The sequence below is a fragment of the Erythrolamprus reginae genome, chromosome 1 (assembly GCF_031021105.1).
Source record: "Erythrolamprus reginae isolate rEryReg1 chromosome 1, rEryReg1.hap1, whole genome shotgun sequence".
NCBI lineage: Eukaryota > Metazoa > Chordata > Lepidosauria > Squamata > Dipsadidae > Erythrolamprus > Erythrolamprus reginae.
The window spans coordinates 84,001,713-84,028,133 of record NC_091950.1 but is presented as its reverse complement, the minus strand read 5'-3'; the positions used below and the strand labels follow the sequence as shown (position 1 = coordinate 84,028,133).

The 26,421-nt window shown below is 36.9% G+C and overlaps 2 protein-coding genes across 2 annotated transcripts in view; one reads left to right on the top strand and one right to left on the bottom strand.

Moving 5' to 3' along the window:
- DNAJC17 (DnaJ heat shock protein family (Hsp40) member C17) overlaps positions 1 to 26,421 on the top strand; it is a 35,755-nt gene that overhangs the window by 6,437 nt on the left and 2,897 nt on the right. The window contains exons 2-10 of the mRNA XM_070756984.1: positions 1,621 to 1,690; positions 4,055 to 4,113; positions 4,589 to 4,676; positions 5,834 to 5,916; positions 6,446 to 6,539; positions 7,085 to 7,134; positions 8,363 to 8,440; positions 9,795 to 9,875; positions 11,581 to 11,703. Coding sequence (XP_070613085.1) covers positions 1,621 to 1,690; positions 4,055 to 4,113; positions 4,589 to 4,676; positions 5,834 to 5,916; positions 6,446 to 6,539; positions 7,085 to 7,134; positions 8,363 to 8,440; positions 9,795 to 9,875; positions 11,581 to 11,703 — 726 coding nt within the window. The remainder of the gene's footprint in view (positions 1 to 1,620; positions 1,691 to 4,054; positions 4,114 to 4,588; positions 4,677 to 5,833; positions 5,917 to 6,445; positions 6,540 to 7,084; positions 7,135 to 8,362; positions 8,441 to 9,794; positions 9,876 to 11,580; positions 11,704 to 26,421) is intronic.
- C1H15orf62 (chromosome 1 C15orf62 homolog) lies at positions 18,399 to 19,548 on the bottom strand. Its single transcript, XM_070756997.1, has one exon. It carries the CDS (start codon positions 19,467 to 19,469, stop codon positions 18,939 to 18,941), a length of 531 nt encoding a protein of 176 aa, XP_070613098.1. The 5' UTR covers positions 19,470 to 19,548; the 3' UTR covers positions 18,399 to 18,938.

The window sequence follows — 26,421 nt, the reverse complement described above, 5'->3', positions numbered from 1 at the left end:
GGATCACTGTATACCGAACCTTCATTATTCACAGAAGCTGTTCCAGACAAATATGAAATCAAACTTAATTTTTACATTTAGTAGTTTTGGATCGAATGGCCTTGATTCATCTCATTGACTTTCTTTAGGAGTAAGAGTAAATATTAAATGTTTCAGTTAATCCTAAATATTGTAATGGCTCTAAATACTAATCCATTCCAAAAGTAGAATTTCCATTGCAATGAAATCAGATATTTGTAAAATGATGTTACTTTGTTTAATTATACAGATATACTTGGGCAAGAACAATATATGTTTGCCAATTTTTTAGTTAATTTATATCACTTTTCAGTGAGCTGATATTGTTTATTACTACTACAGTGATACCTCATCTTACGAACCCCTCATCATATGAACTTTTCGAGATACGAACCCGGTGTTTAAGATTTTTTTGCTAATTCTTCCAAACTATTTTCACCTTACGAACCCACCTTACGCCGTTGGGATTTATTTATTTTTTGATTTGATTTGATTTGATTTGTATACCGCCCCTCTCCGTAGACTCGGGGTGGCTAACAACAATAATAAAACAACATATAACAAATCTAATATTTAAAATAACTAAAAACCCTTATTAAAAACCAAACATACACACAAATATACCATGCATAAATTGTATAGTCTTGGGGGGAAGGAATATCTCAATTCCCCCATGCCTGATGACAGAGGTGGGTTTTAAGGAGCTTACGAACGGCAAGGAGGGTGGGGGCAATTCTGATCTCTGGGGGGAGCTGATTCCAGAGGGTCGGGGCCGCCACAGAGAAGGCTCTTCCCCTGGGTCCCGCCAAACGACATTGTTTAGTCGACAGGACCCAGAGAAGGCTAACTCTGTGGGACCTAACTTGTTGCTGGGATTCGTGCGGCAGAATGTGTTTCCGTAGATATTCTGGTCCGATGCCATGAAGGGCTTTATAGGTCATAACCAACACTTTGAATTGTGACCAGAAACTGATCGGCAACCATTGCAGACTGCAGAGTGTTGGTGTAACATGGGCATACCTAGGGAAGCCCATGATTGCTCTCGCAGCTGCATTCTGCACGATCTGAAATTTCCGAACACTCTTCAAAGGTAGCCCCATGTAGAGAGCATTACAGTAGTCGAACCTCGAGGTGATGAGGGCATGAGTGACTGTGAGCAGTGACTCCTTGTCCAAATAGGGCCGCAACTGGTACACCAGTCGAACCTGGGCAAACGCCCCCCCTCACCACAGCTGAGAGATGTTTCTCTAATGTTAGCTGTGGATCGAGGAGGACGCCCAAGTTGCGGACCCTCTCTGAGGGGGTCAATGATTCCCCCCTCAGGGTGATGGGCGGATAGATGGAATTGTCCCTGGGAAGCAAAACCCACAGCCACTCCGTCTTATCAGGGTTGAGTTGGCAAAAGGGGTGAGTTTTGAGCTTGCACGCATTAATCACTTTTCCATTGATTCCTATGGGAAACATTGTTTCATCTTACGAACTTTTCACCTTATGAACCTCGTCCCAGAACCAATTAAGTTCATAAGACAAGATATCACTGTACATTGAAAGTTGATACTGTCAGCTGCTCACACTGTTCATTCTATCTTCTTTCTGCTACAGATTAAGAAAGCCTACAGACAGAAGGCCTTGACCTGTCATCCAGATAAACATCCCGACAATCCCAAAGCAGGTATGGAGACTTGTGATAAAGATCTGTCTGGCTCTTCTTACAACTGTTTTCCATGTGGTCCATTAGGAGAAAATAGAACCACGGCATCCATCCCCCCAGAACATATAATTGCATGTAACAGTTGTTTTGAAATCAGTAACAGGCAAGATAGCAGTTTCTGTGAGATAGGTTTCAAGATAGTCACTCAATATAAACTGGTTCTCCCATAGCATTACAAGTCTGGCACTGATCCCTTTCTTACTCAACACCATCATTTAGGGGTTTACATTCTCCACATGTGGACAGTAGGCAACCCAGGATTGCTGACACTTTTGCTACAAGTACACTCTGACGGGGGAGAAACTTCCACTGATGGTTAAGAAAAGAGAAGAACCAGTCTTACTGTTGCTGCCTTGAAACTGTTGAGCAGCAGCAATTATCTTTGGAAGCTGCCCAGAGTCAGAGTGAAGGGCAGCCATATAAATTTTCATAAATAAAAGGCATAAGGATGGGGGAATTGAGACATCTCCCCCCGGATTATATAGTTTTATATAGTTTTATGTATGGTATGCTTGTGATGTATGGCTTTTAAATGATGGGTTTTTAGATACTTTCTTTTAAATATTATATTTGTTACATTGCACATTGTTATTATTATTGTTGTGAGCCACCCCAAGTCTGCAGAGAGGGGCGGCATACAAATCTAATAAATTTATTATTATTATTATTATTATTATTATTATTATTATTATTATTAAATAAAATTAATCTGCATTGTTGAACAATTGATTGTCAATAGCTTAGTTGATGTAGTTCCATAGCTTCCTCTATGAGGGAGCTCCAGTTTGGTCCTTAGAGTAGGTCCTCCTAATAGATTATTTCAAAGGCCTACCTTACCAATGATCTTTATCACAGATGCTGCCATCATGATTACCAAGGGCCCATCATTGCCAGGTAGCCTGTCAGATTAGTCTTTAATAAAGCAATATACATACAGTGATATATCGTCTTACGAACTTAATTGGTTCCGGGAGGAGGTTCGTAAGGCGAAAAGTTGGTAAGACGAAACAATGTTTCCAATAGGAAACAATGTAAAACGGATTAATGTGTGCAAGGAAAAAAATCGCAAAAACGGCACTTTACTGGGCACCGCCGCTCGGCTGTCACCTTTTGAAACAGCCGGGCGCTTCTCGGCGTTCTCCCGAATGCCGAACCCCAAAGGTTCGGGTTCGTCGTTCGGGTTCAGCCAAGAAGCGCCGTCGCCCAGCTGTCACCTTTTGAAAAAGTCGGGGGGCTTGGCGTTCTCCCGAATGCCGAACCCATAAGTTCGGCAAAAGTTCAGGTTCGGCATTGAGGAGGCCGCTGAGAAGGCGGCCGCCCAGCTGTCACCTTTGCAGAAGAGCCGCGAAGCTGTCGGCCGGTCTGGAGGCTCAAACGGAGGTGGGGAATCCCAATAGGGAATTCCATGGGCGGAGCTTTGACGTCACGAAGACGTCCTTCCTGGAGTCCACGTTTCGGCTGGCCAGGAAGGACATCTCTGTGACGTCAAAGCTCCGCCCATGGAATTCCCTATTGGGATTCTTCACCTCCGTTTGAGCCTCCCAACAGGCCGGCAGCTCCGCGGCTCTTCTGCAAAGGGGACAGCCGGGCGGCGGCACTTCGCAGCAGCCTCCCGAACAGTGAACCCGAACTTTTGCCGAACTTCCAGGTTCAGTGTTCGCGGCGGCAGGATCGTAAGGCAAAAAAAGTTTGTAAGAAGAGGCACAAAAATCCCGAAACCCGGGTTCGTATCTTGAAAAGTTCGTAAGACGAGGGGTTCGTATCACAAGGTACTACTGTACTTGTATTAATTTACCCATCCCACCTATCTTTTCAAATGGCCTGTCATAAAGACAAGCCTGGTCCCAGAACCATGCTGAGAGAACTAAAGGCTATGGATTAGAGGACCTCCTGAATTGATTAGTTTTCCTTCCACTCTCTCCCCTCTACATGCTAAGTGTCATCCTCATTCCAATACTTTTAACTTCTGTTTCAGAGACCAGTCAAGGAAGCCTTGAGTTGCTCTTAATTGTGAGGACTGTTTGGTCCTTTTAAGTGTGTTTCTTTTTTTCAGAATTGAATTATTACCTTTATTTGTGGGGGGGAAAACTGAAATATTGAATGATGTAGAATTTACGAATCTTTGTCTTTAATTAATTAATTAAACCAACAAATACCAAATTGTTTTTAAAAGACAGGGCGAGTTTAAATTCTAAAATAAGCTTAATTTCTGATGTTATATGATGCTTAATCCTATTATGTTAAATCTTTTATCCAAGTAAAGTGAATACAGGATACGTATCTAAAATAATACAAATTTCCCTACTCTTTTTTTATGTTCTGTAGCTGAACTCTTCCATCAATTATCTCAGGCATTAACAGTTCTAACAGATGCAGCAGCAAGGGTAAGAAATTATATTTTTCACTATTCTGAATCTACCTACCTATTCCTATTATACAAGAATATCCAGTTTTCAGGAAACAATATTAATTAGAGAAAGGCTCAGAAAAATATAATATAAAACAGATAGACAACATTTTCTTTACATCTTCTCCCTCCACCAAGCTTTCTATATTTGTTTAATTTTTTCATTGTGTAACACTCGACATTCAGTTCTGTGTCAACTTCCATAGATGTCTAAAACTACATTCATTAATTAAATATGTTCTTAAACACCATATAAAATTATAATTTTACTTCTCTGTATAGTAATATATTCTGGATCACTTCCTTTTTCTTCTTTTTTGGTCTTTGGTAATGAAAGATACTGAAATATATAGAATTATCAGCAATTCAAATAGATCAAGCTAATATTTTAAATAGGTGATTGTAATTCTTACCTCCCTTAAATATGTTTTGTTCTGTTACTTTTTTTGTAGGTAGCCTATGATAGAGTAAGGAAAGCCAAGAAACAAGCAGCAGAAAGGACCCAGAAACTTGATGAAAGAAGGAAAAAAGTCAAACTTGGTATGTTATATTAGACTGTTTTTATTAAGAAAATAAATTCCAAAATTATAGGATCTTTACAATAATATCATATGTACAGTTTATTTACAAACTGCATATTTATATACCATTAAGACTATAGGTACAGTGAACTATACTTACAATTAAAATAGTTTTATCTTGTTCCATTTTTTAAAAGGTAAGTTTTAATTTTCTATATATTTTTAAAATATTTTATTAAACTTTTTGACATGATTAAAAGATAAATATATCCATATAAAATAGGGGGGGGGGTTGATACAGATAAAGAAAGACAAAATATAGTTAAAGTTATGACTTCCAATTTTTACCACAGATACAAAACAATTTTTATCATTTCTCTCCCTTTAGAATTATATAGGTCCAATGTTCAACATTTTTTAATCCAGAAATCACCACTACCATTTTTGTCCATTTTTAGCAAAACTGTTACAATCTTTTATAAAAGTTCATATTGTTTTGTCTCCAAACAAAGAGGTCAATTTGGCTATTTCTCCAAATTCTGTCATCTTTACAGCCTATTCCTCCACTTTTTATTCTTCTATATTTTCTCATATTTGTGCTATAATAACCTTGTTGAAGTTACAATATAAAAAACTGTTCATGAATCTTTTCTAATTGTGTATTAAGAAATCATAGTAAAGTTTTTACTAAGTTTTAGCTAAATTTTAAATTTTAAAATTTGTATCATATGCACATGTTCCCAATACCTTTTCATTTTTTCACATGCATGATAAAATGTTTTTTCATGGTTTTCACATTTCCAACTGTAATTAGAATTACCTTTATCTATCCCACACAATTTGTCTAGTGTCATATAGCAACAGAATATCATTTCAGATTAGGACATTGTAAATTTCAAACCTTTTTGACGACATTCTTTCATTGATCCATTATAAGTTATAACTCAAGTTCTTTACCCCTTGTATCATACACTCTTTAATTTGTTCTTCAGTTTCAAATCTTAACAAATTTTATGCATTTTAGCAATTACACATTCGTCATTTATACATAACTCATTTTTCAATTGTTTATGGTCTGTATCTGGTACTTTCTTATCTACATTGAAATTTTCTCTTAATTGTATATATAAAAATCATTGAAACTAAATCTGTAATTCATTGTTTACTTTGCTGTAGATCTTGAAGCTCGAGAAAAAGAAGCTAATTCTCAGGTTAGCAAGGCAGAAGAGATTGAGATAACTAGGACATTAGAGCAAGAGGTAAAGTTATTGTGGTAAACGATATTATTTTATATGAAATACATTAGTTGATATATTTATGTTCAGGAGCAGCAATGGAATTATTGAATTCTGCAAAATAAATAAATGATGCTGGAATCCTACTTAAAATATATTTGCTTTTCAGGCTTCAATGCATAAGCAAGCAAGCACAGAGAAATCTATTATTTAATTCAATAGAAAGCACTTGCTTTGCATGGATAAAGTTTCAGATGTCAGTTTTTACATCTTCCAATGTAACTTTTGTTTGCAATCCTAGCAAAATGTAGGGATAATTAAAACAAGATGATAAAATAATCTGATGATATAGACAATTTTCATACTTTGCACCTTAAATAAAGCTCTTTAGTTTGTTTAATTGTGATCAGTAAATAGAATGTGGAGTTAGACAAATGATAGGTTAACTTTTTATGAAATTTCCCTCACAAATTGTAAGTAGATTTTTTTTAAAATTAGAGACAGTTCTTAAAGCAATATTGCCAGGATTTTTCTTTTCTGCTACTCACCCTAGATCCAACGGCTACGTGAAGAGGGATCTCGGCAACTGGAGGAACAACAAAAACTCATCCAGGAACAAATCCGGCTTGAGAAACAGCGAATACGAAGTAAGGCCAAACAATCTTTTGCTTGCTTTTTAGAGATTAATTCTGACATAAAGCTTTTTTTTAAAGTTAAATTGGGAAATCCATCAAAAAATCTTTGTGTCTGTTCGGATGTAATTTTTCTTGAATTCACTAGAATGTTTTCCAAACGAAATGCACAGGAATGCATCTTACCCTGTAACATGATTTTAGACATTTATACCTATCATAAAAGTGAAGAAATGAAAATCAGTTTAAATAATGTTAATCAACAGCTTTGGGTGTCAACTGATGTGAGAGGTTTGCTTTTCAGTCTTTCCACTAAGGTTTTTTTTCCCTTTATTTTTACTGATAATGATACTTTATCTCTGGAAGTACAGAGTAAATTAAGACATCTGTTGACTTGTATATCAAGATAGTGTACATTTGTCTGTAACAGAATAGATTAGATTGGGAGATCAAATAATGTGAACTGAACTAGAACATTGGATTTTGTTTAGACAAAAGATATTCTTTTTAGAATCAAAACTATTGCAACCATAATTTTCATTTTATTTGATTTCTTTGAGGTAAACAAGATGGGTATGGAGGGAATGGCACAGGAACACCCAAGCTCAAAGTAAGACATCCCAAAAAATTTGAGCTATGAAGAAAGATGAACAACTAATTTATCATTCCATCAGTAGAAGCCACATGGATCGCCTGCGGCCTCCCACACAGTTGGACTGCCCTTGGCATCCGCGCTCCTTATGGGAATTGTCACTTACTTCACGTTAATGTGTTCCTTGCACTTTAATCTAGAATCTAGGCTCTAGGATAAAGGTAATTAGAAGTTAAGTCTCTGTCACTTGGAATATTGACAGATTTCCAGATGCTACTTGGTGTATGTAATAAGTTTTCGTTATTCTAAAATGTGAATGCTTCCATATACCTCAAAGTGAAAGTTCATTCATATCTGTACAAATTCTAATTCATTGTATTTATAGTAACACTAGACAACCTGAAATCCATTGGGTCATTGTTTTCTCATTCCGTGGCTTTTGTTGTCATTTTGAAGATCTCCAGCCCTCTCATCCTTGATTTCTTCTTTCTCCTTTGCTCTTTGTTGTTGTCTCTGTTCCTGAAAATGTGCATTTTTTTACTTCTTTGTCTCTTCCCCTCTTCTCCTTCTGTGCCTTTCGTTATCATTCTGAAGACATTCATGCCTCTTCCTGTCTGACTTCCCCTCCTTCTCTTGTGTTATTTGTGATAATTGTTTGATCCTGGAGACATATGGTCTGATTTCACCCATTTTTGTATGCTCCTCCTCCTTACAGTTTCTCAGTGACATTTGATGTCATCTGTTGACCATGTTGTTCTCCTTCTCTTTCCACATGGCATAATGAAACTGACAATATTTAAAACAAAATATTTTTTTAAATACAAATCTATACGGTACCATCATCACCTCAGAATAGTGGCAGTTTTTTGCTGCCTTGCAAAAAGCTGGCAGAGAGCTTTGAAAATGACAATCATCTGACTTTGGCTGATTGTGGCAGTACAGTAGCACAGCTGACTGCAGTAGTATGGCAGTGCTGAAGTGACCACAACTTTGCCAAATTTCATTCCCATAAGAGTAATGGAGCCCATATTTTCGATACATTCTTTTAAATGAATCTATTTGAGGTACATTGGTCCAAAATTGATTGCTTTTATGATGCACTATTTTCCCAATTGAAGATTGAACTAGACAAACAGAAGAGTTTTTGCATATGTAGATAGAAATGAAAGTAAATTGTAGGTGTTGGTATACAGTAGGCCTTGGAACCTGCACTATGTGAAACTAATTTGTGGCTTTTCTCCATCAGCTTCGATGGAAGTGCAAGAAAGAAGATGAAACTAATGGAGGTTACTCAAAAGAAATTCTACTGCAAATTCTACAGAAGGTCCTGTTCTAAAATGTATTCTTACAATAATTGGCCTTGCTTAATATTATTCAGATTCATATGGTACAATAATCAAAGCTTGTGGTACATTCTGCTTTGGCTTGAATGAGCTATATGTGGGTGCATTCAGTTTGACCTGTAATTTGAACTAAAAATCCTGGTTTATTTTCTTCTACAGCTAAGTCCATGATCATCTTGTATTTTGAATTCTAGCTTGTTTGGTATTTTAATTAGGACAGCATTGAGCAATCTGGGGATTGTTTAACTATGTACAATAGTAGGAATAAACAAACGCAGACAAGACTAAATTCATTAGCATATGTGTATTCATTGTAGAAGGGTCACCAGAATGCCATTTCCTTATTCTGTATAATTATGGCCCTTCTGTAAGAATAAGCAAAGACTTTTTATATAAATTCTTTCATAAGCCAATGAGGTCGTGCCATGATCATTATAAATCTTTTCCAGACAAGTTAACAAATGAGAGCATTGCTTAATATATATTAATATCTAATGTCACTTCAGTTAATACAAATTCACGATAGGCCTCCTTCATAGAATCCTTTGCTTAATTTAGCAATTCCTCTTTAAATATTCTAGCTATTTTTTTTCTTGTTTTCTCCTAAAAACATTAATAATAACACAATCTCACACATAAGTTTTATAACTGTCCCATACAATATGTAGAGTGGGTGAATCATGCTTAATTTTTTAAAAATAAGTTTAATTATCTAATACAACTCCAAAAGCTATCCTCTTACAACAAAGAAAAACTAAAATATCACCTTCCTCCAACTGGCTTAAGCTTTTAAATTGAAGGCTTAATGTGACCAGATAGAAGAAGAGGATGACTAGTAAAACCTAAAGTAGTCCAATAATGAAGATGAAATGAAAAATAATTTAGCCAAAGATACATTTGGGGGGGGGGGGGGGGTGAGAGAGAGAAAGAAAAAGAGGAGAGAGAAATAAAACATAAATTGTCCAATATGATATGGACTGTTAGTGAAGCAAAATTATCAAACATTAAGGTTAATATTTAATTTACATAATATCTTGCTTTGTTACTATTAATGTTTAAGGAGCAACTGTTCAGACAATTTATAGTTCTTCCTGATAATATACAGCTGTCCCTTTGCCCTAGCTAGAATGATCAGTAGCAGTTGCTGTCTGTTCAGTTTTAAAAGGCCACTTATTGCCTATCCTTTCACTAGAATAATTTGGCTAGTGTCTTTGTTCTTGGAGCCTATATCATTTCTGGATTATAATATTGCCTTTATGAACCAGTGTCCCCTGTAGTAAAATCTCTGAAAACTCAGCCTGTATCTTACATTATGTTTCTTCTTGATTCTGATAGTACGGTGAAGTTCTTAATTTGCTGATCTCTAACAAGAAGACTGGAAGTGCAGTTGTAGAATTTGCAACAGTGAAAGCTGCTGTAAGTTGTTTTTTGTTGTTGGTTTTTTTTGTATTTTAACTTGTAAATATGGAGATGTACCACAATGGCTAATGCAAGAAGTTCTGCAGACAATTATTGAAGGTAGCATTATAAAATACAGATAGTTCTTGCTTAATAACCACTCATTCAGCAAACATTGAAAGTTACAATGCACTAAATGAGACTTACAACCAGTCCTCAAAATTGTAGGTGTCGCAGTGACTCCATGGTCATGTGATTGCAATTTTGATGCTCAGTGACTAGTCTCTAATTAAGATGGCTGCAACATCCCATAGTTATCACCATGTGTGACCTTCACAAACAAGGTCAGTGAGAAAGCCAGCATGAGATCCCAAATAGTGATCATGTAACATCACATCTGTCAGAAGAATATAACCAGAAACTTTGAAGAAAGTTTTCAGAACTCAACTCACAAGGAAGCTGGTTAAAAGAACAAATCTTATAGCCCTTTTCCCCTCACTCCCCCATCTTTTGGTATGTTTATTCTTGTGTTAGGATAATTAGCAAAAAGAGAATTAATGTTTGCATTAAAATTCATTGAAGAGGAAGAGATTATAACAGACTGGCACTTAGGAATATATATCGAAAGGAATACACTAGCATTGTTGTTGCCTAGGGTGCTGGTGGCTACAAACAGTGAGTTGCTTCGGAGGCAGTAAAAACTATTTTAAAAACTGATTAGGAGGTCCTCTCCATGTCCGACAGCAGTGCAAGATAGCTGGTCACAGAGCTGAGCTTATTAATTTGTCTTTAGTGTGGTTTAGCTATGCGCTTCACAGAGAAAAGCAGGAGAGGAGAGATCGCTTGTCTAGACAACCTCTGTTATGCCCAAAAGGAGAAAGAAAAATTGGGTCAGGCACAGGACAACACCTACTAACTGACTGAAAGGGTGAGCACTTGATTGAGAGAGAGATGTTGCAAAGGTTGTAAATGCAGGCATTGGTTGCAAAGTTTCCTCAGGTTTGTAACTGCAAATGGTCACTATCTGAGGTAGTTGTTAAATGAAGACTGTATAGAACTGAAGTGAAGTTACTGCGTGTAAAATACAAAATGTTTGCAATAGTTGAGAAACCACCCTCAAGTGCTTCTATGGGGGAATATCATTACTATTATTCTTTTTTTATCTGTTTGTAAAATGTCCTTTTGTTTGATATAGGTATCTATTGATATTTATTGATAGATATTGAGGTCTATTGAAAGAATTACAACATATTGTAAAATGATACAAGCCAACTGGATTATTTTTCTTCCACTGTCAGTTGATATCCTATATCCGTGATGGCAAACCTATGGCATGTGTGCCAGAGGTGGCACGTTTGAACCCTCTCTGTGGGAATGCATGGTGTCGCCAGCTGCTCTTCCAGGTTCCATCGGGTGCAAGCATGCCGGACAGCTGGTTTTTGCACATGTGCACTGGCCAGCTGCTCTCTTCCAGGTTCCGCGCACTTCAGTTTTGGCGCACTGTGCCGAAAAGGTTAACCATCACTGTCCTCTATCAAGTTATATGAATTAATTTAGCAACTAGCAACTCAAAACAAGTCTGGATTGAACTTCTCAGTTCCTTTTCACACAGCCATTCAATTATTTGCCTGCAGCCATTCTTCTATTTTCTCCAGTTAATTACTGAATCAGGGATCAATGAAATACAGATGATAACATGGCTTTGTTTGTTTTTATCTGTTAGGAGATGGCAGTGAAGAATGAAGTTGGTCTAACATACAATCCTTTAAAAATCACCTGGCTGGAAGGTCAACCACAGAGTAGCACAGTGTTTGCTGATGGCACTATTCACCCACATATATCCCAGGTAACACCAATACAAATGCTTTTATTCTGTTTTAAAGTATAATTTTATTTTACATGTACCTGAGTGCTGCCAACACATACCTTATATTTCTGATTTGGAAGGCATTCTTTTTTTCTAGATTTATTCTAACTAAAACAAATATGAATTTCTTGTTAGCTTGGAATTCAAGTACACCCACTAGGCTAGAATGAAAACAATTACTTCTAATTAGGAATGTGGAATGAAATATTCACAGCATTTACTTTGTTGGGATTGGTTACAGAAGAAATAATAATATCACCTGAAGAAATGGAAGCCTTGGAAATAGATAAATGTGATATTTTTTTCTGGTAAACAAGTAGCCCTCAAAGGTTCCTTATACTGGGAACTCGTGTATTAGGCAGAGGTTGGGCAATCTGTTTGATTGGTTGCTGGGCTACTCACGCTATCAGAGTCAGAGCTGCCTGAGTGTGTATAGGACGTGCATAAACGCACCAGAGAGCCTACCATCCCTGTCCTAATGTTCCCTCTTATCAGTACCCATCTCATGTATATAAACAATGTTATGGCTATGTATATTACAAATGCGTACTTGACAAATAAATAGATAAATAAAAAAGTGGATTGCAGATTTACCTCCCGTTCCCTTCCCAGCTATCTCAAGCAGAATTGTTGGAAGGGAAACAACACAGCTTCTCTGTTTTCTGTGGATCAGATCACACCTTTTACAATTATGGACCATCGTTGCCTTAACCCTACACTCAGAATAAAAATTAAGCCTCTAATTATTGGAAACTCAAGATTTTTAAGCAACTCATTAATTTAATACTCTCCCCCTAAATATGCAGTATGAAATATTTCAGATATAATCTTCTTGAAATGTAATTCCTCTTAAATATTTTAACTACATTTCAAATCTCCAAATAGGTTACATACACTTGTAGATCTTTAAAATAATATTTAAAAAGACAGTTTTGTTCTATGGTTTACAGTATGATATGGTTTTTTTTCTTTTGATGATGGCAAAAATGTGTTTTTGTGAAATATGAATGTCTGCAAATACAGTGTTTTATTTTAAGTGTTCATTTAAGTGTCTTCCATCACTTTCATCAATTATTTAACACAATTAGAAAATAATCTAATTTAAACAATTTGCCGGCATAAAGCCAGATGGGTGAACTAGGTGATAGTAGGAAAACTGAGGATAATCTATAGGTACATTGTAAATGTGATCTGTTATATTATTGTAAACCATTTACAGTAGCCACAAGTGAGATAGGCAGCAAATAAATTTAACAAATAAATAAATAAAAATAATTCCACAGTAGCCCCCCCCGTCCCCCCATTTGACCCTTTCTTAAGCTCAATTCCCACCATTTCAAACAAGAACTGTACATATATCAATTGGGAATATATTCCTGCCTCCATTTCCCACTGAAGTGTTGAGGCCTCTGCTCAAGGGTAAATAAACCAAACTAAGAGACTTTTGCCATAGTTTGGCCTCCTTTTGCCTTTGCACATGACCCGAATACAGTTTTCTGGCAATGTGTGGGTGAAAGAAATAGATGTTGTGTACTTAATGAGCAGGTATATTGCCAGCGTTTTTAAAAAAGAAGCATTTATTATGTGTGATAAGTAACAATTACTTATTACTTTGCTAATTGGTAATTTGGGCTTAATTCATGGTGACTTGTCCTGAGAAACTGCTTTGCAATGACCCTGAAGTTTATTGCAGCCTGCGTAGCTCCACCTCAGACATATTTAGAGCTCTTAGAGCAATTGCCTTTCAACTCCTATTCCACAGGAGTACCACAAGAGGTCCCATTCAAATAGAATGCACTGAGATGGATAGTTAGATACTTACGATAAAGAAAAAGGAAGAAACACAATCCTTTTTAACATGGGATATATTTTACCAGTGGTTAACTAACAAAAACAGAGATTAGAATTTAAAAATAATTTAAAGAGATAACAAAAAGTTGTATTGTTTTGTAAGATGGACAAATAATAGTTTTATTATTTTATGATTAATATTAATATATTTATTAGGATTACTAGCAGTGTTCCCTCTAATTTTTTGGGGGGGGTGGGCGGAAAAGTATAGTGTCTGAGCGGCAGTCCCTTCGGGACTGGGCAGCACAGAAATAATAAATAAATAAACAAACAAACAAACAAATTAAAAACCCACCCTGTTTTGCCTCAGAGAATTTCAAAATAAAATACTGTACTGTGTGTCTATAACAGTGAGCTCATAATATGGCAACTCTATCAATATCAAAATGCCACTTAAATAGTTGAGCTAGTTTCAAACTAGATTTTGATTTTCTTTCTCTCTTCCTTACTCCCATTCTTTTTCTTTCTCTTTTCCTTCCTCTCTTTTTTCTATCTGTTTCTCTCTCTTCCTCTCTTCCTCTCTCTCTCCTTCCCTCTCACTCTTTCCCTCTCGGCTTCTGGGCAGGTTTGGAAAACTCTGAGTTGATGATGATTTTTAAGTGAGCGATTGCTCACTGCTCAGCTTAGAGGGAACTATGATTACTAGTATGATTATGGTTATTGTTGTACTTTTACTCAAAATTAATTATGCCCAGACGACACGCTATTCGGATAGACATGATTTTTTTATGTTTTTAAAGAAAAAAATGTATCAGTAAAATATCTATACAGTATTTAAAAATAGATTTGAATGAGATTTTACCAGGAAATGAATTTCAGTTTGAAATGGGAAATTCAAAAAATATTATGGAAGAACATAGAGGCAGATCTCTTTAAAATATTGCGAAAAATCATGGGTGTATCCATGGAGTCACTAGGAGTCAAGAATGATTCAGGAGAGACGTTAGCTATTGCTTCTTATGAAATTTTTTCTTTATTATTAATTTTTTTTTCTTCTTTTCAAGAGGCCATTTGACATATATTTTCTAAAGGGTTAAAAAAAGAACTAGACATTTTAATTAAGTATATAGCTTATAGTGGTGAGGTAATTGTACTAAATAAATAAAGTCTTTGTTAAATCGCAGAGGCTGGGCTGTTCTGTTCCAATTGTTCCATTGCTGAATTATGTTTTGACTATACAGCAGCAATTTGATGCAATTATATTGCAATTTATATCAGGTCATGTACTTAGTGTTTGCAGTAGATTTCCTGCTAAAAAGTAGGAAATAAATGTACAGTATTTGCTATCACTATATTTTTAGATTAAAAGGGAATAAAAGAATGGTATTTTATCATGAAGGAATATCTTGCGCCGGAACCAACTGAGAACAAGCATCTGTTCATCTGCTGAGTTAATTTGGAAGAAGGTCACTTAAAATTACCGAATGGCTCTACATTAAATTAAAACATCCTTTAATCACATAGTATGGACTATATGTGCAAGCAGTTTCTGAAATCCTTAAATTACAGGTAGACCTCAATTTACAAATTCTTATTTAGTGAGCAAAGTTACAACAGTACTAACAAAAGAGACTTATGACCAGTTTTCACATTTAGGAACATTGCAGGATCCCCAAAGCCAGATTTGCTTAATAGCTGCATGATTTGCTTAATAGCTGCAGTGATGCACTTAACAGTTGTGGCAAAAAGGTTGTTAAATGAAATAAAATTCATTTAACAACTGCCTTGCTTAGCAACAGAAATTTTAGGCTCTGCTGTGGTCATACGGCAAGGATTATCTGTATTAGAAAGAAAGATTCTATACCTATTGTTTATTTTTCCAGACAATTGAAGAATGTTATCTAGATAGGAATTATCATATTTTTCAAAGTAAAAGACACACCTTTTTCCCATAAGTGTAGCTGAGTGTAGCTTTTTTGAAGCTTTTCCCCCCAGCCCTAACAAGGTGCTAACACAATCTTCCCGCTTTGCTAGCTAAACGATTTTCCCTTTGCCTGTTTTTTTCATTGCGGCTCCCTCCGACAATCAGCTGAGTCTTTTTCAGCCCTAAAGAAGTGCTCACAGTGAAACAATCTTCCGTGCTTGGCTAGCAAGCGATCTTTCCGCCTTTTTTCAGCCTTAACAAGATGCTAACACGATGATCTTCATGCTTTGCTAGTGAAGCGATCTTCCCTTTGTCTGCTTTTCTCATTGTTTCTCTCTCTGAAGAGAGAAATGAACTGTTTTAGAAACTTTTTATCCCACAATGGGATCAGTACCCGCAAACTAATGTGCTGAAGATGATCAGACTAAGAACTAGCCAGATGAATGCCTAGGAAGATCTGCTTTGCAGGATTGAGCTGATTGGGCAGATGCTGAGTGGCAGATAATGTAATAACCAGGTACAAGGTCATATAGTGTTTTATAGGTAACTGGCACCTTAAATGACACCCAGAAATAAAGGTTAACCATTTACGGTACATATAAATGGTCAAAGCAATGGAAACTGCAGTTTAATGTTTCCAAATGTAAAATAATGCACTTGGGGGAAAGGAATCCTCAATCTGAGTATTGCATTGGCAGTTCTGTGTTAGCAAAAACTTCAGAAGAGAAGGGGTTTTGGGTAGTGATTTCTGACAGTCTCAAAATGGGTGAGCAGTGTGGTTGGGCAGTAGGAAAAGCAAGTAGGATGCTTGGCTGCATAGCTAGAGATATAACAAGCAGGAAGAGGGAGATTGTGATCCCCTTATACAGAGCGCTGGTGAGACCACATTTGGAATACAGTACTGTATTCAGTTCTGGAGACCTCACCTACAAAAAGATATTAACAAAATTGAATGGGTCCAAAGACGGGCTACAAGAATGGTGGAAGGTCTTAAGCATAAAACGTATCAGGAAAGACTTCATGAACTCAATCTGTATAGTCTGGAGGACAGAAGGAAAAAGGGGGGACATGATCGAAACATTTAAATATGTTAAAGGGTTAAATAAGGTTCAGGAAGGAAGTGTTTTTAATAGGAAAGTGAATACAAGAACAAGGGGACAGAGTCTGAAGTTAGTTGGAGGAAAGATCAAAAGCAATGTGAGAAAATATTATTTTACTGAAAGAGTAGTAGATCCTTGGAACAAACTTCCAGCAGATGTGGTTGGTGAATCCACAGTAACTGAATTTAAACATGCCTGGGATAAACATATATCCATTGTAAGATAAAATACAGGAAATAGTATAAGGGCAGACTAGATGGACCGTGAGGTCTTTTTCTGCCGTCAGTCTTCTATGTTTCTATATTGTTGCATTTATAATGTTATACGTCACCCCGAGTCACCTCGAGAAGGGCAGCATAGAAATCAAATAAAAAAATAAACAAATCAATGTAGAGGTATTACATGGGTATATCAAGGCATTACTGCCCATATCATTGCAGTCTGAACCAGTGGAAGCTTCAAGGGCAGTCCCATGTAGAACCTGTAGTAGTCAGGTTCGGAAAAGATTACACTTACAGTATATAAATATCTGAAGGGCCCTGTGATACATAAATAACATTTTTTTTTCCTTTGTGTTGCTTTCTTGTTTGTACTTTGCTTTTTATATTTACACTGCTTTGTATGTTGTGGTAGTTTTTCCTTCAATTTGTTATGTGCATTACGGCAACAAAAGAATAAAAACTAAAATAAAAAGAGAGGACAACAAATTTCACCAATTTGTTTTGTTGTAAAACACATTTAGTCATATTTAATCAGTTTGGTGGAATAGGTGAATATCCCCTATGATTTTATTGTGATGCCACATGCCACGCAATATGTTAAAAGAGATCAGTAGCTAAAAATAATACCTGCCCCCAAATCCTGTCATTCCTCTTCTGGGCCTGCAAGTTACATTGTGCTTGGAATGGAGCAGTTTGCTCAAGCTCATTGATTTTAATGAGGGGGAAATGTTTTACAATTACAGCACTCAAAGCAACCAGTGGGAAAAGTACCTTCCTACAATTTTCTATTCTAGATTTTGTGAGGTGGTTTCACTACAAATTCCTCCCAGGTACCTCCCTTTTTCTTGTCACCCTTGGAGTTGATTTATCCATGTGATGGCAATTATAGGCCTATAGTGTACAAATCTTGTCATTCTCGTGCATATAGGAGGAAACATCTTGTGGTTTGAACCTGTTTGTTGGCAATCCCCTTGAAGTATATAATGCTGTTGAGTTTGTTTGTGTGCATATGTGTGTATGTTAGAAAAATGAGATAATTGCAAAGTCTGGCTATATTTTTTCTCAGTCTGAGGAAGTAATCATGAGCTCATTTTTGACCCTGATGTACTCATATCATGGAGTTGAAACAACAATTGAAGCCTTTCTTATATCAAGAATCCATGTCACAATTCAGCTTTAAGCAATAGGTGGAGTTCAGAATTCAGTAGAAATATTAATAGCATTAGTCATGTTTGCAGCTGCCTATTGCAGCTGCTTTAATTTGGCAACAAAACTGCTATTGGGACTCTGATCTGATTTGGATGAAGTCCTTTGCTAGTCTCTTCTGAAACTATGGTTTCCTCATTCAGTTTTTTGCTTCTTTAATTGAGGTTACTATAAACCACAATGATGTCTGCAAATGATTGCTAGTAGTAGATACAGTACTTGATATAGTAGAGTAGCCATCCCCCCCCCAAAAAAAATTTAAACATCTTTTAGATGTGTTTCATCACAGCAATGATCAAATTGGTTGAAACTAGTAGAAGCTGCACCCAGATACTTTTGAAGGTGCTGTCTAGAAAGGGTAATACTAAGACTTTCCTCATTTATGTATTGGATGAATACTGGTCACTGGAAATTTTAAAATGTACAAGGAAATTTTTAAAAAATTGGTTTAATAAAGGGTAGCATATACATTCACATTTAATATTCATAGTATGACATAAATGCAATTATCAATTCTCCCAATTACTTCCCTCAATTTGGGGAAAGAAATTAGAAAAATTCTCTACTGGCACAAAAGAAGATAAACTTCATATTTAGAGTTCCCATTTCATTATTGGTAGATCAGGATTCTTATCCTCTGTGTCCTATCAAAACCTTATGTATAACAGTTGAGCTCTGAGATATTTAAGATTCTTGTACCCAAAAAAATCCATGCATTCCATAAGACACAGAGTTTCCTGCCAAAACCATCCTCCTCTTACACATATAGAATTTCTGATTGGTTAAGCATAGCAAGTATATTGACTGCTGATCAAAATGAGATAGAAAACATAATTTGCTTAATAATAACTTCTAAGAGATGGTATAATCTTCTTTGGGAACATACTTATTTTAAAAAGAACCAAAAATAACTTATTCCATGAATCGGAAGAGCCAGTATGATTAATTTCTTGGTTTTAGTGAGAATTCCAGCTAATTTAATAGTAAATTCTGTTTTCTAAGTGTTTGTAAAACATCATCCAGGAGTGAGGGTCCCAAATCTAATGTGAAGGAAAGAAAGGGGTCTGATGGATCAAAAGGAGGATTACTGTTTCTGGAAAGAGTTTCAGAGTTCATAGTTTGGGCTTTGTGTAATAGATCAGGCTGCGTTTGAGTAGCCTTATGAAAATGGCAGGAAGTGCTTAAAATGGATATATCTGTAGAGGAAGATTCTCTGTAGTCTATTATATTGGGGCAGCTGGCAGTGTCCAGATATAAGCGAGGTGGTTTGGGAGGTGGTTGTGTTTTAGTGGTAAGATTTTGTTCACTTTGACATGGAAAATAGTCTGGCTTTTCTTTGAAATTTCTTAGGAATCTCTTTTTGTCATACTGTCCATTGGAATCTAATGTTTGGCTGTTCTGGTTCAAGATAATAGCCTGGTTGCCTAACTTCTTGTTCCTCCTGAATGAGAGCCGCTTGAAGAAACCTGAGGACCTAATAGATCCTCTCCGCCATGTGTCCATTTTGAAAGGAGCAATAAAGTGATCAATCAATAGTCTTCAGGTAAACTGAGGCTCCTGGAGTAGAGAACTTCTTTCTTGTTTGCTAGAAGAAGAAGAAAAGAGATATTAACAAGGAGATCTGTGTATTCAAAATTAGGACTCGCTTGCATTCTTAAAGAAAATAATGTACTGTATAAGGAATGCTGCAAAAGTAATTTTCACAGTACAGTGTTCCCTCGATTTTCGCGGGGGATGCGTTCCGAGACTGCCCGCGAAAGTCGAATTTCCGCGAAGTAGAGATGCGGAAGTAAATACACTATTTTTGGCTATGAACAGTATCCCAAGCCTTCCCTTAACACTTTAAACCCCTAAATTACAATTTCCCATTCCCTTAGCAACCACTTAGATTATTACTCACATTTATTTATTAAAGTTTATTTTAAAAAATGTTTTTTAAAGGCAGACAAAAGTCTGACAATGACATATGACGTCATCAGATGGGGAAAACCGTGGTATGGGGGGGGAACCGCGAAGTATTTTTTAATTAATCTTTTTGAAAAACCGTGGTATAGATGTTCCGCGAATTTCGAAACCACGAAAATCGAGGGAACACTGTAATCCTCATTGCTACAATTCTGTAACCCTCCAAGTAATAAAGGTTTTGAGAAGAATACTAAGTGTAGTTTCTGATATCAAAGCCCAAATGTAAGAAAATGCTTCTGCATCTTAAACAGAAATTTATCTTAGAATTAAAAGTTTTATTACTAATATTTTTATTACTTATGCATCTCTTTGTAGCACAGTACAACTTACAAAATATTTACAATTAATAAATTCCAGTTTGTTTTATTTTTTTAAATACCCCTTAATCCTTATTCCAAGTCCAAATTCATAGAAGTACAATAATAATTTTATTATTATTATTATTACAGTATGGTGTTGTTACATTAGCCAGGAGTAGTAGCTTGGCTGCTACTAACTCTGTTTATGGTACACGCTCACATGCTTCCAACGATGCGCCACAGGAGGGCAAGCTGGATTCCAGAAAGCCAAGCAGCTCCTCCTGCAGGGTCATCCAAGGCACCCCTCCCTCCACTGGAGCCACCTCACAAATGGATGTTGCAACTGGGAAGGTTCAGAGCCTGCAGGAATCTGACAACCTGCATGAACCACCAGTTTATCTCCCCACTGAAGTGGCACTTATTTATCTACTTGCATAGAACATGCTTTCAAACTCCTAGGTGGGCAGAAGCTAAGGCAAGTGACAGGAGCTCGCCCTATAACACACTGCTAGGATTCGAACCCCTGGAACAGAGACCACCTCTAGCCAGTGAGCTACTGTGCCTCTAAGTCAAACTTGATTCCTTGTGATTTCTTGGATATATCTATGTAGTTTTCTTAGCAATAGTACAAAGTGATATGCTATTAATTTCTTCTGGGATATTTTCCTATTTTCTTATTCAGCCCTATTCTACCTGACGGGGTCTCATCTAATATTAACTAGGTTCAACTGTACTTAATTGACTATTGACTAGCTGCTGCCATCTAGGTAAATATTTATAGATATTTATAATTAGTCCAGCCCTTACAAATTTTAAACATCATAGTTTTAAATTCTATTTGCAATAGTTAAAAGTGTGGCATTCTTTGGGAGTGAGCTTATTCCCCACTTTATACCCTATTGCAAGGGTCCCCAAACTTTTTACATGGGGCCGGTTCACTGTCCCTCAGACTGTTCGAGGGCCGGACTATTAAAAAACCCTATGAAAATATAAAATACCAATAGAAAAATAATGCATCGATTAATATATTTCCATAAATTATACTTTTCTATAATTTCATTCAATATTTCCAAACTCAATTAATTTTCAGGCACTTAGCATTTACTATTATTAACTTTCAACAATCTTCTACATTTCCAAATATATTTTAAATGCATAATGCAAACTCATAAAATCATGCAGTACATTTCATAAACCCCTTGTTTATCATATGTATCTTCCATTAATTTTACATATGTAATTCTATAGTTCTAAAATTCTAGTCCAATTTTACAAATTAATATATCCTAATATTAAACAACTCTTAAATATATCTTTTACCAATATTCCATAGTCAATCCATATTTAATAATCATCCCTCCTCAAATTTCTACCACTGTTCTCATTTCTGGGTACCTCTCCTGTCTCTCCCCCTTTTCTCTCTCATTTGTTTCTCATGTCTCCCTCTTCCTTTTTCTCATTCCTCCTCTTTCTCACTTCTCCTTTCTTTTTCCATCCCTGTCTCCTCCCCCTTTGTGTGTGTGAACTCTTGAACCACTTACAAAAAAAAGGTGAGGGCTGATTTTTTTTCTGTTATTGGGTGCTTTTTACCATATGCTTAAATCAAGAGTCACTTCTCTCTCTCTCCTTCCTTCCTTCTCTCTCCCTCTTTCTTCCCTCCTCTCTTTCTCTCTCTCTTCCTCCCTCCCTTTTTCAACACAGCAGAGCCGTTCGCTTTCCCTCTCGGCAGGAAGGGGCAAAGGCGCATCTCTCTTGCCTCTGGCTAACAAGGGGGGGCTGCTGTGGCCATGTCTGACCACCAGGGGGCTCCCTCCGCAGGCGGCGCTGCCCTGGCAGCTCCTTAGCTTCCAAAGGGAACTGAGCATGCGAGTCCACCCTTTGCCCGTCTCTGCTTCTCTCGCTTCCCAGCCAAAAAGGCACAAGGGGGGGGGGGGGAGGAAAGGCTTCCCTGGCGTCCGTCCCCAACCCCTGCCGGCTTTTGTTTTATTTAACCAGAGAGACCAACCTAGAAGCGGCCCCAATGCCAGGCTTGCGAGAGGCGCACCCCCCGTCTCCGTGGCATAAGGCGACCACGGCGGTCAGGGGGTTGCTGTCGTGGCAGCAGGGACCTGCCGATGTCAAGCCCGGTGGCACAGAGCAAAGCTGGCTGCCCGGGGAAGCAGTGTGTTTGAAAAGCACGCGTTTGAAAAGCGCGCTGGTTCCCTGGTTGGCTGGCTTTGCTGGCAGGCACAGGGCTTGATGTCAGCGGGGCCCTGTTGCCCCGACAGCAATCTCCCGACTGCCGTGGTCCCCGCCCCTCCCAACAACAGCGCTGGAAGTCACCCGCGGGCTGGATAAATGGCCTCAGCAGGCCGCATCCGGCCCATGGGCCGTAGTTTGGGGACCGCTGCCCTATTGGAATAGATCCCTTTGCATTAGTTTGCATCATCTTTCTATTTCATTAGATTATATCCCCCCCATTTTACATCCAAGCCTCGTCCTCTATTAGTCCTCTTCCACAGCTGTCAGTAAATGTCTGCCTCTCTCTTTCACATTCAATTCAGTTCTCATTTCTTGTTTTATTGCTCCATAAACTTGCAATAGCTTTACTTGTCCTTACATTTTTATTTGGGTCAAGAACTAATACCTAACCTGGCTTGCGTCATTTGATCAACTTATCAGTAAGGTGTTTTCCCCGTTTTCTGCTTCTCAGTCTGTGATGTATCACTTCATTCACATTGACCAGATGTTGCCCATTGTACATAGCGGCTAGGCAGATGTGGAAAATATGGAAATTTCCATTGTTTCTTATTTGTGGCCTGCCATCCTTACATTGCCCATCTTTACTATGGGAAGGTGTTCTGTATCTTGGCTTCCAAACTATGTTGATATATTTAATTTTAATGAAGGTACAAATACTTGTAGAACGCTACACCTAGATCGCAGAAATGAACTGTCACAATAATGAAAATTATTCAACTTCCTACTGTGAATACAACCACTATGCCTCCCTCCACCCCAAGAGAGGCATCTATCAGCAAAAATACCAGAAGGATTTATAACTGAAGTAATTGTGGCTTAGAGCTTTAAACAAGATAAAATTTAGAGTTAATACTTACAGTGAGATGGACCAATAGAGAAAAAACCAAGTGGAGAACACAGAAGGAAGCTCATCTTTGGTAGCCGTTGAAAGATCATAGCATATTTTCAGATTTCTTTGTTTCCAGCATATTTTCTTCAGCACCTACTTTTCACTTCTCGCTCAGCCACTAATGTGTTTTGTGGGTGGTAATTTCTTTCTGTGTGTTCTGTGCCAAGCCCTTGTTGACTCAGTCACATCAGAAACTGGGATTTATACTATTACCTAATTGCCTAGCTTGCAGGAAATAGGTGTGTATGACTCTGAAGCATCACTGCCCACATTACTTTACCTCAAGAGAAACTAGAGCTTCTGTGGAACCTTGAAAACACAGATTTTTATTCTTCAGAAGTGTTACTGGAAGAAGGTACAGATAAGGAAATAAAAAAGGATCTAGCAAATTTAGTTCTGTGGGCCAAGCCCCAAATACAAGAGATTTATATAATATCACATATGGTTTCAAATAGAACGTCTCTTACTCCCTTCCCCTCCCATGTATGGAAATGAAGATGGTGCAGTAAAGCACAAAATTGCTTTATTGCGCTGATGACTTATATCAAATAACATGGCAAATAGTTAGGAAAAAAATGATGGCCTGAGATATTTTAAATTGTCTTTGCTTGAGTTTTTGCTTAATGCTTTTCCTTCGCTGTTGAACTTGATCTAATCTTTGTGGAATTAAAAAGCAATTTTTGTTGGGGGGGGGGGTAGATTCTATAATAATTTTATAACAATTCTCCCAAGTATTTCCTTTCCTCTGCTTGCATGGTGGTTTTTAATATTACCTATTTTGTAAGAATATTAGTTTATTTTCCTAAAAGGTTATTCTTTCATCCTTTTTATTGTCTACATCAATCAAAATATCGTTGTTGTCCTATCAAGAAGATAAATCCTAATTTATTTTTCTGTTCCCGTAATCACTGTTGCCTTCATTAACGTATGCGAAGAAATATTTTTCCAGACATCCTAATATGAGTCAGTATGATATAGATATAGAGGTACTCTGAAATCTGTTTCAGTTCCTGCTTATCTATGAAAATTGCTGTGCTACACTCAAGACAAATCAGGGGAGTATTGTGTATAAAGATTTAATTTCTTTGGAGCAAGGAGAAACTTCGTGTTACCCGCAGTATAATAGGAAGTACTAATACAGTTTCTTAATAGCTGTAGGAGCAGATGATTCAGTACATTAAATTTAACAAATGAATATAAGGTCACTTTCATTTATCATAGCTAAATTGACTGTTTTAAATATTCATATAAAGACAACCTCCTTTATATGAATGTTATATCTCCTTCTTTAGATAACAAGGACAAGATAAATTACCAGTATCTTTCAATCTTGGAAATAATGTTCCTGCATTAAGATTTCCTAAATCATATTTAATATTCAATGAAACAATAAAATCAACATTCTGAAACCTATAATTCTATTACTGAAAGATGTAGAAACCTATAAGCCTACTCAGACTTCTTCACTTTATAATTTCTATAAATGATTTCTTACAAGGCGATATGGGTAAATTTGGAACTGATACAATCCAGTTGCTTCTCTATATAGAGCTTTCCAAATAATCAGATTGGCCAGATTTTTTTTAAAAATTCTTGCAACACTGTATATGTATATTTTTGCTTATGTAGCATGTGTAGATGATGAGACTAAAGAACCTCACCTATCTTTAAAGATTTAGGTCAGCTTCACTCTGCAAAAGAGGCCAGATAGATGCCTCTGGACAATATGCGATAGCCATTTACTGCTGCGTTTTGCCTACAATCTGATATTGAGAAAATTACTGCTTGCAAAGTATCATTTAAATCATGCCTTAATCTTCTTAATCCTAAAAATATATGATTTAATCTGTCAAACCCATTTCCTTTGGTAATGTGTTCCATCATGGAAGAAAACTAAGCTAAATGTAAGATGTTTGTGCCAGCGTGACATTTCTAAAATGCTAGCAAGGTTAAAGCAAAGCAAGTATACAATCTCACAACATTTTAAATAAATATATGAGCTTTAAGGCAATTTGCTTTGGATAGCCTTTTTGAACCCATTTTGGCATTTTGTTTCCTTCTTTTATCCTTTTTGTTTGTTTAATGGCACTTTGTTTGTAACACACTCCAGACCCAATTCAAAAGGAAAACCAAAGTCCTTTTTGTGGATTAAGATAGATTAGATTATTCAAACTTGTTTTCTTTTTTGTTGGTTTTTTTTTTAATAGTCTCCGTGAGGGTGTGCCTGGTATCCTAATTTCGTGAAATGCAATGGTGTAGGTTTCCCAAGTAACAGATTCCATTCCCATGTATTTATTTTATTTACTACCCACATCTTTATAAATAATTTAGGATGGCATACATACTTTGTACACCTCCCTACTCCTATTTTTTTTCCACCACAACCAGCCTGTGAGGGGTGTGTGTGTGAGAGAGAGAGAGAGAGAGCGCAAGAGCAAAATCACCCAGCCAGGTTTTATGCCTAAAGCAGAATTAGAACTCAGTCCTCTAGTTTCTAATCTGGTGCCTTTACCGCTAGAACAACTGACTATAACCTAAGGGTGCCTCCAAAATCATCTCTGAAAGAAATCAGAATGTAGCCTTAGCTCTCCTACCCCACCATTTCCAAATGTGCCAGAGTTTCTATGGCTAATTTGTCTTTCTCAACTTTAGCAGTATTTATGGACATTAGTTCTGGGAGTTGAGGTCCACATGTCTTAAAAGCCAGAAGGATTTGAGAAGCACTAATTTTAGACTATAGTTTCATATTGTATTGGTCTCTCAGCTGGGTGTTTCTTTTCTACAACTACAGAAATCCTCAAAAAACTTTTCAGAGTTAAAGGCACACGTATAGGTTGGTTTTGACATATGACAGCAATTAAGACTGGAATTTCAATCGCCAAGCAATGCAGTCCTAAAATGCAACTACATCATAGATTAGCGACCACAATCCCTGCAGTCTTGATCATAGTTCCCTCTAAGCTGAGCAGTGAGCAATCGCTCACTTAAAAATCATCATCAACTCAGAGTTTTCCAAACCTGCCCAGAAGCCGAGAGGGAAAGAGTGAGAGGGAAGGAGAGA

Excerpts from the sequence above, each read along its gene's own strand:
- C1H15orf62 (XM_070756997.1), bottom strand. The coding sequence starts at position 19,469 with ATGGACACATGGCGGAGAGGATCTATTAGGTCCTCAGGTTTCTTCAAG.